Here is a 20,902-nt window from a genome sequence, read left to right on the forward strand (position 1 = left end):
ACTCCAGGGAAACTACCCAACTGCTAGATCATATCCAACAGATGTAAGGCACAATCCACCTTTCTGAACTAATAAAAAATTATCCTCATTTGTATGTGAGATCAGAGGCAGAAAAGACAGTCTTCTAAAACAGAAATCAAGTCTATTCTTGTTTATCTGGTTCACAGCTAGAATTACTCATGATTCTAAAGGCATTACAGGCAAAAGTGAAAACTGTAATTGCATTAACCCAAGGACATCCCAAGATTATCAGATTTTCCTGTTACCACCGCCAGAGGCTTGTAAAGCAGTTGACTTAATCCATCATTATTGCTGAACTGCRGAAAATTAAAGACTTCTTAATTCTCAGTGTGAGACATCCCTCTTCCCACGGGTAGTGAACGGCTCACGTGTGTACAGTGTTATCCACCGAACCACCCCTGCAGCCCAAGATAATTCTCTTGTAGGTTCAGGATTTCAACCCTTTCTGATGAGGTGGAATCTTTAGCTCAAACTGCTGAATGAAACAGATTTAGGCCACTGCATTTAGAGAAAATACAGAAGTGAAGAAGAGCCCCTATCTTCTACCACCTGAAGACCACTGGATTAAAGAAATGTGCTATCTCACCCAAACTGCCTATCATCAGGTGAGTAAGAACAGGAGATAAATCCCAYACCACATTGTCTCAATGCCCTCCAAAACACTCTCTCTGAAGCAAATTATGATGCTATATGAATCATTACTTGTCAKAGCMTAGGAGAAATTTCATGTASCATCCTATGCTATGCCGTGTTTAATCCAAACAGAAGTTTTCACTGGAACAAATTTATGTTTGGATCTCCAAGACACTGCAGTACAACCTGGTTCCTCCCTTCAAAAAGGTACAAAAACACTCTCAGTAAAACATCTCCTTGAAATCTGTCTACTACAATATTAAAAAATCCAAAAAACACAAACGCAAAAAAAACACCAACCACAAAACCCAAACCAATTCCAACAATTCACAGATGCTTCTCTGGTCTCTTATGACTGTCTCTTTGAAGGCTGCACGCACAGCCTGCAGCTAACAAGGACCTTTCCTTCCAAATCAAAGGAGGAGAGCAAGAAAATAATTGATTTTATCTCAGCAAGAGTGGACTGAAGTCACACACTGTGTTATTGSCATGACTGACAGGGGCTGGTTTCCCACTGTGCCTAATTTGTYCAGGATGCCATCCCTTGACCGCCACGGGATTGACTCAGTCTACAGTGAGGTGTGCTCAGAGCTCTGCTGAGCTCTAACCTCTCCAAGAGAAACTGATAGCCCTCACACTCAGATTTACAGAGGCTGCAAGGAGGACACCRCTGCAAATAACTGYTTTTCCTTGACTGAAAAAATCAAGRCCTGSCATCACATCAGAGTTCTGAAAGCTTCCACGGTGAGGCAGGTCAGAGAGAGGACTTTTAGAAGTGTTCCAAATCTGATTTTTGCAACTGAGGGTAGCAGAATCTTGAGATACAATGTCAGGTGGAACTGTTCACCTCCATGGACATTTTACCCCAGCTCTCAGAAGAGTGGGTACAAAGGCAAGTGTAAAGCACACAGAGCTGGGTCTTACTCTTGATACAAAAGGGCAGTTTACCTTTCAGAAACAGAACTTCCCTGAAGCAAATAATCTCACCAAATTCCACAGGATAGAAAGTAGCAATCAATCATTCCCATTTCAGCTAATAAGGGTCTATTTTCCACTGTCTTGACTAATAGAAACTTCTGCCAACTATTCTGTGCAGCAGCAGCAGCCAMTGCTAGAAAGAACAGAAGGCTGGGCTGTTATTCCTTTAACTTCCTTTCATTTAAAACTCATTAATAGAAATAAATTTGAACTAGTTGGGGATCTAGCCAGCATTGAAACCCATGCAATTACATTTACAATAAATATCTGCTATCTTGGTGCTATAAACCCAACAGGACAATGCTTAACTTCTCACCTTTGATAAAGGTGAGAAACACAAGCACTCAGTATCAAGGAGAGGAAGGCATCGGTAATCCATTTATCTTTAAAGAGAGAGAGAAAAAAAAAAGGCAACACTGTTCCAACACAGCAATTAAAATCGGAACAGTTGGAGGAATAACGTGAAAAAATCAAGGCAGGCCTGTGAAAAGGGAGAGAAAAAATAAAACAAACAAAACCAACAAAACAAACAAACACTATCACAGAAATTCAAACCCACACGAAATATCTGATGCAYTAGTCCTATTAATAACATGAAAGTCACTGGCAGATACTATCACCCAGCATTTATTAATTAATTGAAGATACACAGATACAAGGGGCTCAAAAGTACAAAGCAGGAATGGGCTGCACTAACTGGTTCTTTGCAGAGAACACAGTGTGCTTCCTACAAGGATACAGCATCTAAATTAGCCAGCAGCACTTTCTGAGTCAAAGAAAACCTTCATTTAAACAAATTCTAGAGTCCCCACCACCACCCATTCACAGGTTTYGTGCATATGCCTATGATTTTCCTTGAAATCAGTAAAAACAACCTACCTGAAAGGCTTTTATAAAGAAAGAGTGTAAAGCTTAGTGCATGTGAGTTTCTGGAAAAAGGTAAAGATGACAAACTTCAGTGAAGACGGAATTTAAGGTATCAACYTGGATTTCCATTTCAGTTTAGTTTGTAACCCATCAGCATTATTCCCAAACAGTATTTCTTCATGTAGAAGCATTCAAATAATTTTCTTTCTCATCAGAAAAGGCTCTATGAACATAACAAATAAACCAGTGTTGACATGCCTAAGCCTAGGGATTTATTGCACATTACACATTTCTCTTCTGGGGACTTGTTGACAAATACTCAAACAGGCTCTGTGTCTTTGGCAAGATCCATGTGGTACATTTTTTACCCTCTGATCTGTGTCATCAGTCATACGACCAGGTAGCACAGTAACTCAGTAAAATGAAGGAATACTAAAAAAAATGTTTCCACTTCTCTTTGCCAGGCCTTATACATCACCATGTTAGTCACCACTTTCTGTCATTTCCTTCAGAAAATACGGCAATTCAGAAAAACACAAGCAATAGCAATAGGTCGTCAGTTTAAATTGTAAATAATGGTTGGGTTTGTTCTGATTTTTGTTTTCCAATCACCCTTTTGCAATATGACATTGCCTGCAATGTCTGGTTAAAGGATTTAATTTTGTTCAATAAAGAGACAAGAATTGGAAGTCAAAAGCTTTTAGAAATAAATTGGCATTCATGGGCTGTGGGAAGCTCTGCAAATACAGGGTATTTATAGACACATTTTTTTTCTAGATGGAGAAGAGCAAATAAATTACAACAAACAATTTATTCAACACATGTTGYTGTTTGTTCTTTTCCAGAATGTGAAAATAATCAGAAATTCATGAMCAAATCTATCAATTATTTTGATAAACCAAATTACATGCATTCTACYGTTCACTGCTCAAACTGCTCTGCTTTGCAAAGAACAGACAAGACCTACATAAATGGTACACTTGCTTTTTTCCATTAGAAGCAATCAGTCCTGAGTCAGCTAAGTTCAAAATTTACCTTCTGTTTCAATGGAACTACTAAAAGTTAAATATGAGCTAAAAGATTTTTTTTTTTCCCAGAAGAAGGCAGCTTCAGTAAGTTAAGTACACACTGACCCTCCTTATGGATCACTGCTGTAGCAAGGTCTCTCATCCAATAACTTCAAGATGAAAAATGCACCATTTCTTTCCCACTACTGAAGAAGCCTTTTCTCTCTGCTAAGAAAGGCCTTGAGGGACAAAGGACATYGAAGGCGTGGGTAGTCAGAGAAATCACCACATATAACTAATATTATGGAAAACACACCGTTAGCATTTGCCCAGCACTAACTGCAGCCGTGTATCAACCCTTCACATGAAAAGTAGGAGTGTTATAAAATTCACAGTTTAGAGCAGTTGAGTCCTACATTAAAAAAATATTTCTGCAGCTGTCCACCCAACCGACATTAGTGAAACAAGATGCAGCTTTCAAAGCAACCAGAGTTCTGCAAGTGTTACCAGAATTTCAGGAGAGGAAAGGGGATCAGGTCTCAGGATCCATAGATTTTTGCTTGGTGGCACAATTTATAAATTTGTTTCCTTCAGCTTTTCATTCCATGTCAGGCATCATTAAGACTTTATGGTTTAGCATTTTTGTTTTCATTCTTAGTGTGGAAATTTAGGATAGCTCTATACTTCCTTCCCTGTCCCCTCCTGCCTTAAGGGACTATCAAGGTGCCTAAAGTTAAATATTTATTGAAGTCTACAGAAACAGACAGCATAAGCAGGKCCTCCAAAAGTTCTCCCTGCAAGTCTAACTCTTCTCTTGCTAAAATAAACTTTGAAAAATTCAATCTTAGACCATTACATAGGTCCTCTCATCCCAGGTGTTGCAGCTTTCCTCTGGCACTGTCTCATATTGACTACAGGCCAAGCAAGTCTTCTGCCAGAAAAGATAGTTCCACACTTCTGCCTGAAAGCTTTTTCCTTTCATTTCCTTAGTTTTTGAGCTGGAAAGGGATTAGTTTTCATGCAGGTCAGTGCTGGATCCAGCTCACCAGATGGCTACACAAACAAGGGTGGCAGAGAAAGGCAGGGAGTGGGAAGGTGCAGGGTGCAGCCAGAGGTGATGAAGGCTTTTCAGAGCCAGCCTGCACTTCAGTTGGCTTAACAAKCTGAAGGACATTTAAGTGATCTGATAATTTCATTCTTCAGCTCCTAGASAAGAACTTCATGTCTTCTCAAGGGTCAGCCTGCAATGAGATGACATCTCTCTGCTAATTTGGGACCATTTAATTGCAATTTACTCTGCTAAGCATTGTCCTCTCTGGTTAGGACAGTTCCCTCTTCCTTTCACAGTCTGCCTTAAAGATCACAWAATTGTTTCAGTATAGTGAGCACASCATTAGAGTGACCTCAGCTGCCCAAACACACCCACCCTCCTTCAGAGGTGAGTCTTTACTAACATTTTCTGCCAATGCAATTCAGTTTTGCCCGCAGTGACTCAAGCTATGCACAAGGACTGAAAAACAAGGAGCAGAAAACAAAATTTTGTCAAAAATGCATCTCAAAGAAGGCATCCAGATTTCTTTCATGAGTATGTCAGCATTATAAATTCATAGTAAATTGTTAGTCAGTAGGGTGTCTGGATGATTAAAACCTTCTGGGCTTCGAAGGCATTTTCTCTGCAGGAATTTGTCAAATCCTGTTCAGTTCACTATTGGGAGCACTTAAAAGACAAATAATGTAACATACAATCTGGTCACTGTAGATGCACTTCTGCCATTTTAACAAGCCTGTCTTTCCCTTTCAGACAACAAAATCATCACCATCCAGAAGGTAAGCACAYAATTACATGCATGCTACCTATGACACCCATCCATTTAACAGCCATCTTTCTCTCAAGTTTTACTGGTAGGTGGTACAATCTGGTTTAGATTTTGATAAAGCTACACATTTTTTTCAAGGCAAGAGAAACAGAGATTCCTGATATTTAAATAGCAACAGATATTGAGGAAAYTGGAAGATATCTCCAGGACAGAAATAGCATCATGAAGTCAAAATGAGGCAACCACATCATCACCTACCTTACGTTTGTTTGTTGGGCAAACATACAAGTAGCTCAAAATAGTCTTCAGACCAACTTTGTCATTCAGTTTCTCATATGTTGTCCCATAATCTGTTGACCTACAATTCAAGAGAGATTCTTATAAGTACAAACACTTAATCACAAAACCACAAGTCACTTGGCAGCTTTTCAATATAAGTCATGCTTTAAATAGTGGAATGGGTCTCCAGAGCTTTTTCAATGATTCATGTAGTATATAATGATACTTAATTATATACACACCGCATCATGTGAGTGTTTATAATTTGCATTTAAATTAGATTAGGAAAAATTAAACCAGCATCTTCCCAAAGCATCTTAAAYGTGCACAATAAGAAATGTTACATTCTGCATATAGAAGATGATAATGATTGTCAGAAATGCCAAATAGCAGATAGCAAGAGACTAAGGTTATCAATTCATCATATACTCCAAGTTTAGACTAATTTTGTTATGATGGCTTATCTCAGTGCATTTCACAGTAGCTGYTCTGGCACYGCCTAGCAGAGACAATGAACATGKGTTTTATTCTTGCTTTAAAAGTCASCATCTAGTACAGAAAATACTTCTGARATGAGGGCTGCCCATAAAAACACTGACTACATGTCTAGAGGAAGATCAAAAGAAGTGAATAAACAAGACTGTCCAGTGCTCCTGCAGCAGTTACTCTTAACATGTGACTGGAACCAAGATCAATTCAGCAGAGGTTTTGCTCACTATGCAGTTCATGCTTGCCTGAATTCTCTCCCAGTATCCTGGGGATTCAGATAATCAGCCCAAACCAGTTGCAGAAAGGGACCTGCACCTGGGTAACAGGCATTCAAAAGTATAAAATATTCCTGTCTCTCATCTGTAACATGTACAAAYGGGTCCATTTAGAACCTCACTAGAAAGCAGTAACATGAATTTTCCCTTCTGCTAAACACTCAAAAACCGGGCATTCCAAAGTAAAATTCCTGGCTCCCATTATTTGCAGGTTCTCTCCTATCAGGACAACAGTAGCTAAATTCACAAAGACATTTAAGCCCTTTAATGCTTACTCTTTTTATTTTTTTTGGTGGAATATGGAGGGTGTTACATTTCTGAACCAAGTACCATACCTATATTCATATCACAGCTTCTGGGATTTCAGATTTTGCAATCAGTACATGAATAAAACAAGAAAGCAGCAGCTTAGGCTGCTTAGGGTTTTATCCATGAAAGATGAATTGCACTAAAACGTGAATCTGCATTAAAGTTGAGTCTTTCTAGTTAGGAACTTTATAGAAGCCTTTGCACATATCTGCCTGCTCCTATAATAACTGGCCTATGATTTATGTCCACAGATTTCTCCTTTCCTGTAATAAACACACGCCCTSTGTGTGCATGTATGACCTTTGGTGTTTAGAACATTAACATCAAATTCTCAGCTTCTGACTGATCTTTCCCTTTATAAGGTCATCTCCCTCAGGAGCACATATAAACCAACTGAGCTATTTCCTGAGTGGACTGAGGAGTCGGACACTGTTGTGGTTGTTTCTGTTACCAAATATTTCAGAGATGTTCCAGCATCCAGGTGAGAGGATCCACAGCAGGATGCTGAACATGGCCTTGCCAAGGACTGCAGCTTTGTTACCTCACCCCACCCCACCACCCCATCTTCTCAAAAATGAGCATTTCTGCTGCTCTCTGCCTAAGCACCAAACTCTTTTGTAAGTTTGAGCTGACAAAGACACGCAAAGATTGTAAGGACTAAATCTGACCTGCTGAGTTTGGAAAAATGCATTAACGAAATAATGCAGCTTTTTCTTATACCAGTGACAGTGAATTCGAAATGGGATCTTTCAAAAGGGGATAGGAGCAAAGAAAATCTRAGACATAAAACTGGCTTTGAAATCGTTCAAGAAAGGCAGCCAGTACCCCTGCCACAACAGAAGCAAACTTATGTCAACAGCCTATTGCAAATGGTAATCTCAGAATTGCCAGCAACTTCTTGCTTCAAATCTCTAGGCAATTGTTTTGCATTCACAGCTTTATTTACAGGTAACACTCTATACAKATGGAAGCGTGTGCTTCTGTCAACATCTATAAAAGAAACTGAAAGATTTAAAAGCTTAGAAAAACATCATTTTTTTTCCAGATGAACGAATTCGCAAGCAATCGAAGGAGCTGGTATTAGATCTTACTCTCATTATTGTGTTCTAAACCAACAATAGCCAGTCCTTCTACCTTCCCAGTTACCAGTTTTTCCTTTACATTCACCCTTAATTTAACAGGGAGAAAAATGTTATATATACAAAAGCAGATAGGCATCCATAAGTGTATGGAAAAGAAATGGTAATATATACATTTGGACAGCAGTRGAAAAAAAGAATTATATCAAAGGAAACACTGCATACACGTGAAGTCTGTGTTGGGATCTAACCCAGAGTATCACCAACCTGCATTCATCTTATAGCTATTATATATATATGTATACAAGCATCACTGATTAGCAGCCTAGATAATGAGCTCTTTGTCTTATTAAATGAGTGTTACAAACTGAGACTCCTAATCCATGAAAACACATCAGCCTTTACATGGCCCAGGAAGCCAGSCTAACCTGGAAGTGCTGCAAAGACAGATGTACCTCAGCAGGGTGCAGGCACTAATGACAGTAGGAACAACAAATTCAGTCCCAGTTATCTGAAGGGGGAAGGATATACAGCATCCAGCATCTCCACACTTTGTGTGGAAGGCTGCTACTCTGAAGTTCTGCAGAGAGAAATCAGTTTTASTCCATCTGTATAAGATGACTGAAGCAAAAAAGTGCTTGGACAAATCATTAGAGCAGACTAAGCCCAGGACCTGTAGAGCTGACAAAACAAAAATTAARCTCTGTTTCCYAAATAGCCACAGCTAATGAAATAACTATACGTGAGTGAACAGTAAGCCCTATTTTACAGTGTCTTGTGTAGACATGTGTTGCAATGGTTTCTCAGATTTTTCACTGGGAGAAAGGGGACATGAGTGCTACATTGTGGATGTCACTGAAATGCAGGTGACAGTAGAAGGATAATATTCAGAAAATAATAGTATTTAGACTCAATTCTGAACTTCACACCTGTCCCACCATATTAGTTGTAATTGCTATCATTAAATCTCARATTTTACCAGTATCTGTTTAAAATCTGACTCCCTGTTTTTTCAGTAAAGCAGAAGACAAYGCAAAAAGATAAACATTTTCATGAATACTAGCTCATTTCACYGTATAAAAGATTGTGGGATTGAAGCTCTGACTTTCTGAGTAATAAATTAAAAGAAAACTAGAAACATGTAGAATAATTTCTATTTTGCAAACTATTTGCAAGAAAGCTGACATTTAAATAACTTCATTATTATTCATTGACAGGGCTTTTCCCTCTCCTCCCGTCAGGGTAAATGACATTTCCATTACAGTATTATAATAAACTCCTGCACATTTTAAATAAAGTCACTGAATTCCATTAGTCCACCTACTGTCATGAATAKATCTCAATCCATTCCTACCAATATTTCAYAATTMTAATAGGCATTCTGAATCAACCAGYAACATGAACCCTATGGAAATTTTCTTCTTTCTCAAGAAGCACAGTCTGACATTCAGAGTACTGTCAGTTGGAATATATGGATTAAATAAATTCCCTAGCAAGTCACTGTTTTCTCCTTTGTTACAAATTTACGGTTGCCTGCAGTTATTTTACATAAGATGCTGAAGACTTAGAGGATCAAATAGTTGATCATTTGGTCAAGAGAGTTGGGGTTTTTTTTGCATCAAGATCTTTCCAGAACACTCCATGAAAAAAAAAAAAAAAAAAAAAAAAAAAAAGAAAAGAAAAATATTACTTGCAGACTTCAAGCTGTCTTATGTCTCCTACTTATTAGACTACAGGTTTCTTCCCATGTTAACAAATTAAGTTACTTGTTATAACACACATCATTAAAAAGCAATCACTTTAATTGGCACCATTTACTTTTTTTTCCTTTCCCACCAGTCACACCTGGTTTTCACACATTAACTTGACTGCTTCMCCCAAGTCCACCATGAGAACACTGCATTTCATGTCTTTATCCTCCTCTCCTCCACAGTTTAATTTGCTGTTCTAACCAWGGTCTGAGGTCAGTCCTGGGAGGCAGGACCAGAAGCACCTGAAGTGTKGTCAGTGAGCAGCAGGGCAGGGCAGCCTGTCCTGACCAGGAGCAGTGTGAACAGATGGGCCTGGCCTTTTTCTGCTCCAGCTCATGAATTTACCCCAGAGTAAGCTGTTGTACCTCTGGCACAAGCCAGGCATTTTGCAGTGAAGCAATGTCTATTAGATCTTGWGTTCCAGCCTCCCACATAACTGAGTTTGCCACCTGGTTTGTCTCCAAAAGGAAAGGCCAGGTGAGCAGAGTTTGCCAGTTGCTGTCGTGTTAATCTCTACAAGAGCAGATTTTTGGAAAGAAGCCTTTCAGATCGGAGAAGGCAGAACCTGGAGCCACGGGCTGCACTTATAAAAGGCTTTCAAATGAACAAGTTTTTGAATAAAGGAACAATCAAGACATTAAAAATGATCTTTCATGTCTGAATGGGAAAAATACTGGAGCCAGTAACTCTGAAGCAAATTTGTTCTCCTTAATTCAATGTTTTAAGCCTGTTTGTAAACTCTGCTGTAGAGTTGTTGACTTTTGCACTCTTTTTTTCTGGGGAGACTTTGAGGTTGAAACGCTAGTTCTTCATCTCTTAAACTGAAACTCTTTACTTTAGTTTCATAGCCAGGCAGTAAAGTTTCCCATTGATTTCTGCCACACCACCGTGTTTCACAAAAGCTAGTAATGTCAAAGTCTTCAACAGCTCACCATTTATGTTCACATGTTCCTCTTGTTAAGCCTTTCACAAGGCATTGACAGATATCACTTCTGCTCTAATGCCTCTTTTGATTTAACTCCTTCAGGTACAACCCTGTTTTTTCCCCAAAAAGTAACAATGCCTGATCTCAGTTTCTCTCGCAGGATGAAACTTTTTTTTTATCCATTCTTTATTTTCACAGAAAGTTACTCTTACTTTGCAAAGCACCTTGCTTCACCTGAACACTTCTCACTACCGTCTGTCTTTTTAATTCATTGTATAAATAGTTCCCCAAGGCTTTTCATGTTTCTAATGGGAKCTGTTTGCTTAGCTCATGGAGACTGACACATTTTGAAGGGAGTTTTACAATTCCACCTGGAAGAGCAATTGCAAGACGTAAACACAGTGAGTTCTGTGTCCTTGGACAGAATTTCCATGTAGAAAAAGGTTTCATAGGACTATAATAAGTTTGGTTCAAGAGGGCAGTGTTAAGTGGTCTGACTACAGTGACAACACAAACAGTCAACCAGTATTTCTTTAAATAGCTGTAACAGCACTGCACATGTCACAGCATTAAAACACTTCAAATTTATCCAGGCAGGTTGAAATTAAACTTAGAGACATCTCCAGGGTAAAGAAAAATAAGGCATTTCAAAACTCAAGGGACCCACATCTCACTCCCTAAGWGAACACATTTCTGATTACCTTTTTCTCATGAGGCACTCAGCAGGCTGGCAAATAGTGCTGTTCCCACTGTCTAGGTGGGGAAATGAGGGAAAGACCAGATGACTAATCTTACATTTGAAGGAAATCTGTGACAGAGCAAAATTCAAGTCCTCTCAGACCCACCCCCCCCACCCCCCCCATCTTCCCACTTCCTCCTGACAGTTTTTAATTTTCTGGGATTTTGTGTGTGTGTAAATAAGGACTGGAAAAAGTCTCGCTATCAACGGCAAAAGGATGAAACACAAAACTAAAAAAAAATTAAACAGGCTTTTAAAAACAGATTTAAACCTCCATTTTGAAAATATTTTGCTTCCAGTTTGAGTTGTGGCTATAGATTTTACTAAAATTAAGTCATAAATTTCTATGAGTTAAATGAAATGTGTAATTTTTTTCCCTCATGGGAAGAATTTTCTCATCACAAAATAAAATTTCCCACCTGCAGAAGCTACCAAAAAGACTTGGAGAGGGAGCAAAAAAAAATACAAAGAAACAATAGGAAACTATTAAATTGACATTTCTCACATAATCAGTTAAAGTAATTCAATTTTMTTCTTTTCATTTTCAATCAACTTTTATTTGGAGTAATCTAAATGAACAGAAACCTACGCACTCAAATTTCTTGTAATTTTTGGCTTAATATAGTTCAGCTGATTATTGCTATAAATAATTTAAAGATGTGACAAGCAGGAAAAAGCAGCTCATATTTTATCATCAATCGCCAGTCTACATATTGCATTGGATAACTTTTCAAAATACTACCCAGTTCAGAAGGAAAGAAAATAGAGGGATTGAGAGGGCCATGAGACATCATCTGCAGGTGACACAGATGAGCTGCTTGTTTCTCCTTCAAATAATGGTTGAAGAAAAATAAATTTGCTTAACTTGCCTTCCATACTGTTTCAGAGGAGAGTTTACAACTCAGTTTGCCAACCTATGGAAGCAGAGAATACTTGTTCCTCTGTTGACCTCAAGGTCAACAAGAATTTGGTCAACTGCTTCAGAAGTCATGGGATGATGACAGTGGGAATATTCCACCAGGAGACAAGACAGGATGAAAGGAAATTTCRCTGGAAAATAAAACCTAGGGAGGAAACAGTCTGTAGCACAGATAAACAATAGTACAGAATAGTACAGAATCAAAAATATAATGGGGTAGAGCTAAAACACTGATGTGGGTTGCTTCTGTTTTGACTCTGGTGACACGTGTATTTTGTTGCATAATTCCTCATCAGATCCTCTTATCTAACCAAACTTGCCATGGAACAGCATAATTCAGAACAAACTTTCATGTGAAAAAMTTTAGGGATATTCTGTGCTTGTAAGATGTCATTAAACGATGTTTTAAATACCAGTTTCTGATGTCACTGCCTTTTTCAGCAGAAGTAACATTCCACTGTATTGTGGAGAAGGCCTTTTTATCTTCAGGCTTCAGAGACATTGCTGCATAAAGGCTGGACACTCAGAGAAAAGAGCAACATCAAATATTTTAGTCTGAAAAAGGATCAAATTTGGATTAGATGGAATGATGCACTTTTCCCCTCCTTCCTTTTTCTGYTTCTCTAATTTTAGATGTCTGTCCCATCTTGTTTGATCAATAAACCCCCTTTAACTGCGCAGTGCAATGGTTTCTCATATCAGCAGGCTAAGAACAGAACATTCTGGCAGTTGGTGAAATCCAAATTCAGACTCCCCACTCCTCTGCCTGCTGATCAGACACCAGATCCTGCTCACACTCTCATATAAATCCAAAATATTTACTGTGGAGATGCACCATCATATACATGGAACTGGACAGCTTCAATGATGAATCTGCCCTTGCTTGGAAGCAACTGCTTCCAAGAAATCAGAAGTATCTTGGCTGTCAGAATGTAAGACATGAAGATTTTTATTTCAAATGTACAATTACCAATTTTTTGTGTGAAACATAATGCAKAGATTTGACTGGACTCTGGTCTGGAAGTGTTTCCAAGGCACTGTTTTGCAGGGGTGGACTGTAAATCCAGGRTTTTGCTGTGGCCGACCCAATTTTGAGGGTCACAGCTACATTCTGGAACTGTGCTAAATGACCAATTGTGTGATTAGCTGTGGGAAATAAAATAGGATGTCTAGGACATAGGACTGTGAAAAAATAACTCTGGACTTGCTTCTTTTGCCTGGCTAACAGGCTCCCAGCAAGACTGGCCTTTGCCATAGAGGCAAAGTAAGGGGAAAGAACTGCATTTTCCCTCTCCATTGCTTGTGCAGCAGAGAGTTCTTTCCAAATCTTTCCCCCTCAAATCTCCCTTTCACCTTCTCCTCTTCCTGTGGCCTCAAAGACTCATCTGCAGTCCCTCCCTGACTGGAGCAGCAGAAGTCCAGAGCAGCAGAGGGAGGTTGGCAATCACAACCCCTTCAGCAATTCTAATCCAGCACTGGGTGACAGCCAGCGGCAGAAACAAAGGAATTGCCATCAAAGCAAGACCTCCACTTGACCCTCTCAGTGAAAGGCTCCAGAGGCTGGCTTGAGTGGTGCTCTGGCTGAAACATTCGTGCCCTTTCTCCTGCTCTTTCCAGGAGTCARTTTGTGCCACAGCATTTGGATGCATGTGGGAAGGACCAGAAACTCCACCAATTTTTGGCAGCTAATTAATTAATACACACCAAAAATATACCAGATACATACCAAAAGCTAACAGGTTATTGATGCTCATTCATCTGAACAATCCAATCATTTTCTCGGTCCTATAGTCCATAATACTGATTTTCAATGCTTTTCCATTTGCCAACACAACATTATTTTCAGTGAAAGACTCCAAAGAAAGGAATGAAAGTTTACAGGCAACAGCTACATTAGGGAAGCTACAGCTACATTCAACAGCTACATTCGATACTACATTAGGGAAATTTGGGGGGAGGGGTCAGTGAAATATGACTGGAAGAACACCAGTCTGAAAGGTCTCCTTGTCCACCTGACTTGTTTGTCAAAACAAACAAGCAGGGTAAGATGCAAATTTATGGTCTTCCTTCATCAGGGTGGTGAACACTCGGCAACACTACAGCTCAGAATGAGCCTCACTCAAGGCTTTTGGTCATGAACAAAACAAAGCTCAGCTGTGATGGATATTAAAGTTGTTCTTCCATATGTTTAAATCAAAAGCTGCCTTTCAAATTAGGATCGAGAATGACTAATGATTCTTCTTGCCATATGTTTACAGGGGCATACMGACATCAGCACACCCTTAGTGCCAAATTCTTGCTCATAAAGTGGTTCCTCGAGTGTTGATTCTTCCCATTTGCACCGGTCTGGTGTAAATCACACAAATAGCTAGGACTGGAGCCCAGCAATCATCACGCTATTAACTTTCTAATTGATGGTAATGGCCAGAATAAATTTCAGGCACCCCAAGGGGTGGTTAATGGATTTTGTAGCTTGAGGGCAGAGCAACAGGAAGCTTTTCCATTAATCAGGGAGATGAGACAACCGTGCATGTCCTACACTTCCCACCCCATCATAACACTGAGGTCATTGCAGCTTTGCTAAAAAAACCCTCCCAGCAGGCTGAGCTCAGTCAAAGTTGGATACACTCGTTCAGCATCCTCAGTCACATTGTACATCCAAAAACCCACTTTGGCCCATCTCCAGCTAAGAGTAAGGAGCAGTTTTACTGTCTCAGAAATGTGTTGCAGGTCTTCTGCAGGGTATGTGCTAAAAGCCAGGGAAAAGATTTTCTGGCTAGCACCATCCAGGCATTTGCAACACAATATGCAATCTTCATTCTATCCTGCCAGTGCAAATCAACAGCTAGAAAGCCTAAAAGATCCAGACAGCCCAAGACATTATTTTCAAAATCACTGTCCGAGCCCCTTAGTTGTTATAATGGAGTAACTCCCAAGGACCAGCAGCATTTTAAAACCAGCTAAAAATGTGCTTCATGCATTAATTCATACTAAAGTTAGTTGGAAGATGCAATTCTCATCCCTTAGGCAATGCTAACAATTTTTTGCCTTGCTTTAAAATATCATTATTCCCAAAATCTGTATGGAATAAGAATACAGGAAGAAAAGAGATTAAATTAAAAATACAGTAATTGAGAGTGTTTCATTTCATTTGTATCAGTGTTATCATTATCCATTCAAYTGAATATTTTATAACACAGTCTGACTGCCACCCTACAGGAAAAAAAAAGCTGCAACGAAACAAAGAGAAAAATCAAAATGAAACACACTTTTGGTTTCAGATTATTCCTACATTTTCTGTCAAGATCTCATCTTTAAAATATTGCAGAAGATTTATCTGAATAATGCTGCATTTCCCACAAGAAAATTGTTCCACTGGAAAGGTTTTCAATTCATTCTCTGAGTCCAAGCCCTGAACACAGTAAGCCCTTAGCTCGACTCTTACCACACCACAGTAGCTAAGAAAGAATTTGTTGTTGCTGGACATAAAAGCTGTGCAACTGGACTACGGTACCCAAGAATCACTAATTAATGCTTTAAAGCAGACAAACACAATGAGTGTTTACCTTTTTTYCTTTTTAGAGCCGTTTGAGTGATGCAGCTGTACCATTTGTGTCAGCTTCAAATAATATACATCACCCAGAGCCACGCAGCTTTATTTTTTTCCTCTTGGTTGGTAGAAGCATATTTATCACTATGCATCTCAAGGATCAGTGGGGTTATAAAGCTTCCTATTTATAGCTACTCTTGGGGTATTGAGCAAAAGTGACAGTAATTTGTTCCTCTGACATCTAACCTTAGGTCAACTCCAGTAGCAGAAGATGGATTTTTACAGGAAATGAAACGAAAGTACACAGCAGAAGATTAATACTGTTTTCCAGGCCTGCAGAGAATGCATGCTCCCAATCACTCTGCAGGAAAAATATGGTCAGGAGCATGTGCTGTGAGTTAAGAATAGAGCAAGCTGTGGTCAAGGTGAGGTGTTCAAACAGTCTATTAGCAAGCTGATACACTGGCATTTGTGCATAGAGGAATTGCAGGCTGACAGCCTAGAAATGAGCTCAGCTCTTTGGGTTCTTTGATTTTGAAAGTCATCTTTAAGTCAGCACCAGCTACAGATAAAATGGGATTTGYTTTTATGTTACTGGTAAAAGATAAAAGTAAGTTAAAGGATAAAAGTAAGTTAAAGCCTGGCTGTAAATTCCGTATAAGAAACATCTTGCTCAAGATCAGGTTACTATTTTGCCCTGMACTGCAATAACATCTTATTTTAATTACATTTTCTGTTTGTGAGAAAATAAAGACTGCAGATTGAAACAACTTTAAAAGATTGCCTGATACTAAAATCCTTACTCATGGGTGGTATTCATCCTCTACTCAGAACTTACATTCAAGTCCCCTAAAAAAAAAAAAAAATTGACCAGAAGACTTATTTTCTCCACAAGCCATCTGTTTTTAATTTATYTGGAATTAAAATTATAAGGGAGGTCTTTCCAAAGATGTGGGTGTATAAAGACATTAATTATACAGTCTAGTCATTAAAATAATGCTACCAACAGGAACTCAGCCAAGWACCTGAAAATTCTTTCCACCTTCTTATAACAGACCTGTCATCCTCAGCTACCACCAACACCCTTAATAAAGGTGTGTCTTCGAATATGCTAAAACAATTTCAGCTTTGCCAACCAATTCACACTTCACCACAAAATCCAAATAAACCCCTGATGTCCCATAACAGCTGGAAAAAGCCAAGCTAATTTCACCTGTGTGAAAGCCAAGGCTGGTGGAACAAGAGTTATTAACTACAAAAGGTCTGAATTTGCACTTGGAATGACAAAGGTCATGGCGCTACATAAAGATAATACCCTGAAAAAGGACCTTCATAAGTCCCTGGACATTTCTCTGGGAGATGGTTGCCAAGTCCTCTCCTGCTGTGATGGAGAGTCACTGATAAATGACTCTAAGTGGAAGGTCTTCAATTCAGTTTTGATTTATTAGTGCCCAATTAGAACAGACACTTTAAGTAACAGTTGTTACGGCAGCCAAACGCTGGAGCTGTTCATTCTGCGTGGTGGGAGAKGAAGGGAAGGAGGCAAGAACAGGTGCAAGATTTTAAATGTGCAGTTCTATGGGGGAGCAGACATTCATGGATCACAGATAGYGCTGAAAGGGGGATTTGGGGCTATCTACACACATACACGCCTCCACTACCTACAGGCTGCCAGAAACATCATAATTTAATTCCTCCCAAAAAAAATGTACTGAAATCCCCTTTTAAGAACTGGAGCACTGCAAATACACACACAAAAAAGTAATTGGTGATTATTCACTGCTTCAGAATAAAGTTCCCTGTTCAGCTCATCTAATTTTTGGGTGAATAAGGCACCTTAACCTTCACATCATGGATGGGTTTTTCTGTATCCATCCTCTTCCCCCTCTTTTAAAATTTATGGTTACCATTTAGGCTGATTTCAATTTCCATTAATAATAYGTGCAACTGATGTACATTTAAGTGATTTTAATCATGTTGTAGTGACAGGTTTAGCTTAAAGCAGGGCTTCACTTAGAACTATCAAGTAAATTTCTCTTGAAAAGGTCAGTTTAACATTTAACAGGAGGGYCCATTCCAGACAAATTAGAATTTGCTCCACTTTTTCAAGTGCAAACACTTTTCAAGCTGGCTTCAAAAGAGGCATGTCAATCAAGAGAGAAAAGTGTCAGGCACCCAAGAGAGAAGGTTCACTGATGCCTCCCCACACAGACAGCCCAAGGGCTGCTCAGACACGTGGGCAAAACTGAAATATTCCTGCCCCACAGTTCAAGATCTGGGKCTGGACCAGAGCCAGACCATCCCACAGAAAGTAGGGAAGGCAGAGCTGGGGGAGTKTGGGCAAGCCCCTGACAAGTCAGATTTCTTATTTCTAATTGCTGCAGCAATAGGAATGCGGTGGGAACAGCTTTCTGTGTGAGAGGGGTCATTGTGTGTGCACCCCATGAGGATTTGTTATTGTTCCTGTGCCTGTCAGAGACATTTGGACTTTCCAGCAGAGCAGCACAATAAGCRGAGAGGCGATACCTGTAATGCTGCCTCGGTGGCACTCTCAGCAGCAGCCCAATTCCATGCACCCCGCAGCTGCTGACAGCTGGCATCATCACCAATAAAACATAAGGAATAAGCCTGTGCTTGTAGCACTTGAATCCTTGAACCAGAACCTCTAGAGAGCACAGTGACATCAGATCTTGTGGCACCTCCACACGCTTGATGAGCTTTTCACTGTTAACAGTCAAGGTGAGCCAGCATTCTCCTCTGTACAAAAATGCAATGTGTCCTAGCAGATCTTTTTCATTGAAAATAATTTTTCCCTAAGGATGTTCTCCATCAGGTGACAGCTTCTGGATAAAATCAAAACATCCTCCAGGGACCTGTCCAACTTTCCTGGTAGCCGGCTGAATGACATCATCCCTTTAGTGACAGGTTTCACAATCTTTTGTACTACCATGTTTTACTACAGTTTCAGAAATGCAAAATTCCTCACAAAACAGAAATTGTTTGTCCAGACAGATAAGTAAGTTCATCRTGGTGTAAATTTCCCCTGACAACTCCCAAGTTCTCCAGGAATCCTGGAGAAGCCTCAAAGACTATTTTTGACATTTGTGCTGTCACACTGCCTAAACAATCATCATTAGTTCACAGGTTTGTGCTTCTGCCTAGAAAGAGTTGTTGGGAGAAAAAAAAAAGCCACCAACGAAAAGAGCAAAAACAAAACTACAATAAAAACCAAAAGCCACATACCACACATTGAAAGTTCAGGGATAAAACTGAAATTTAATTCAGTCATCTGCAGGGTCACTTGGAAATGCTTCAGACATGTTTTCACTTTAGAAAATGCCAACCTGCTAAAGTAAAACTTTTCAGAAAAGCTCCAGAATGGAATTTCCTTGCAGAACATCAGAAAGAGTGGATTATTTAGTTCTGAGATGTGAAGGGTCAAGGCTTTGGTGGAAAGAGAGGACAGCACTTAGAACAGTCAACTGGAGTATGGATGCACCCAGAGCTGCCTGAGCATTAAAACACCAGCAGGGGCTGTTCCTGCAGCAACCACCAATACACTGAAATTAGTTTCAAGCACATCTTCCTTTACAGCAAAGCAAACACTGAGATGCAATCATTCTCAAATGATACAAAACAACCATTTAGGAGCRTCCTCCATCTGAAGAGAGCTCTCTCAGCCACTGTTCTAATTACTGTGGGTTGGTGCTCTCCTTCACCCCTTTGAACTCTGCTTGTGTGGAGGACAGAGGAAGATGTTTAATAATGCAACCACACTCATGATTATGGAGAAGAGTAATAGATTCACCAGCAATTTGACTAATCAAGCTGACAAAGTGATTGGGTTCAAAAAGGGAAGGACTCTCCCAGTAGCCGTTAATTAAAATAAAAATGAAATTCTGCACATTTCCAATGTAACAAAATTTATCGGTTCAAAAGAAGAAAGAAAAAGGGATAACGTAGATAATCTCAACTATCAGCAAGAAAAATCAGGTACAGGGTGCAGCTAAGACTGGATTGGCTCTTCTAACTTCATGACAGATGATCAGCAAACAAAAGGAAAGCCCTTGTACCTAGAACCACTTAGACCAGCTGAATGTAAACCATGGTTGAATAGGACAGGTATTCTCACAGCAATGGAGACAACTGTGGCTCTGAGGAAGAACCATGACAAACCTCAGAAAGCCAGGGCTTTTGTGAGAAATGCATGTTTGCAAGAAAAAAGCAGAGCTACTTTGAAAATGGAAAGCTGACTCATCCACAAACAGCACAGCAGTGGTCCCATGAAGTTATCAACACTCTGTGAGGTTGCTGAGAGTCAAGAAACTCAGCCTGGGTGGCAGTGTGAGAATATATTAAAATAAGTGTCTTTTTGTGGGAATGTTTTATTTATGAGAGTAGAAGAGAACTGTTGAAGAGAATTAAATAAAACTCCTTTGATTTTATTTATTATCTTACTTCATGCTAAAACTTAATRGGAAAAATCCTGAAGTTATTAACAGTTAAAAAATGACATGTTTTATTGCATTTCTGAGCTGCTAACAGTTTTTATATAGGACATTTCAAAATGGTGTAAAAGATGAGATAGATGGCAGAAGCTGCTCCTGAAGAGAATGGAAGAAACAAGAAAACACGGCTCAGGAAAAGCTACCTCTGAAATGGCCCTTAAGGACCATTAAGGGACATTGACAGAATCAGGTAGAGGAAGGGTTTTAACCTGCGGGTGAAGAAGCAATTATGTCTGCAGGAGAAATGTCTTATAATCCAAACTAGTTCAAACTGCCCAGAAAATCCATCAGTAAGGTRTCCAAGTGGGACAAACAATCCCAAACCTGTACAGAGGCAGCCAAAAAAAGAAAGTACTTATRTTCCAAGGGTGACTTGATGGCTTGGTCACAGAACAGGGAACCTCAAAATTCCTTGTTCCAACACCAGACACAGAACCCCTTCCTACCAAAAAAATAAAATTGCCCTGAGCTTTTCTACCATTGCATATAGCAGATACATTTTCATCCCACCAAAGGAAAAGAACATATGTTATCAAATTTCTTCAGCCCTGTTGAAAAGCATGGAACACCAGATGTATTTAGGCCCAGACTCAGGAATATAACCAAACTCTGCAGAACAGATGTAGCCACCAGTGCTGGGAGTTCTTGTTGGCCAGGAAGTGGAAATAAAGCTAATCGTGGGACTGTGAAACACTTATGGTCCCACTTTCACATTCCAGAACTTACAGTKCTTTGAGAAATTGCTGTGGATTAGGT

At 39.5% G+C, this 20,902-nt stretch overlaps 1 protein-coding gene across 1 annotated transcript in view; it reads right to left on the reverse strand.

Annotated features, from left to right (window-relative positions):
* SORCS1 (sortilin related VPS10 domain containing receptor 1) overlaps positions 1 to 20,902 on the reverse strand; it is a gene marked incomplete at its 5' end in the record, with an annotated part of 249,958 nt that overhangs the window by 132,032 nt on the left and 97,024 nt on the right. Inside the window, one exon of the mRNA XM_057375558.1 lies at positions 5,582 to 5,681. Within this exon, the coding sequence (XP_057231541.1) occupies positions 5,582 to 5,681 (100 nt within the window). The remainder of the gene's footprint in view (positions 1 to 5,581; positions 5,682 to 20,902) is intronic.

This window comes from Malurus melanocephalus, unplaced genomic scaffold (genome assembly GCF_030028575.1).
Source record: "Malurus melanocephalus ecotype Western Australia unplaced genomic scaffold, MMel_1.1 scaffold_252, whole genome shotgun sequence".
Taxonomy (NCBI): Eukaryota; Metazoa; Chordata; class Aves; order Passeriformes; family Maluridae; genus Malurus; species Malurus melanocephalus.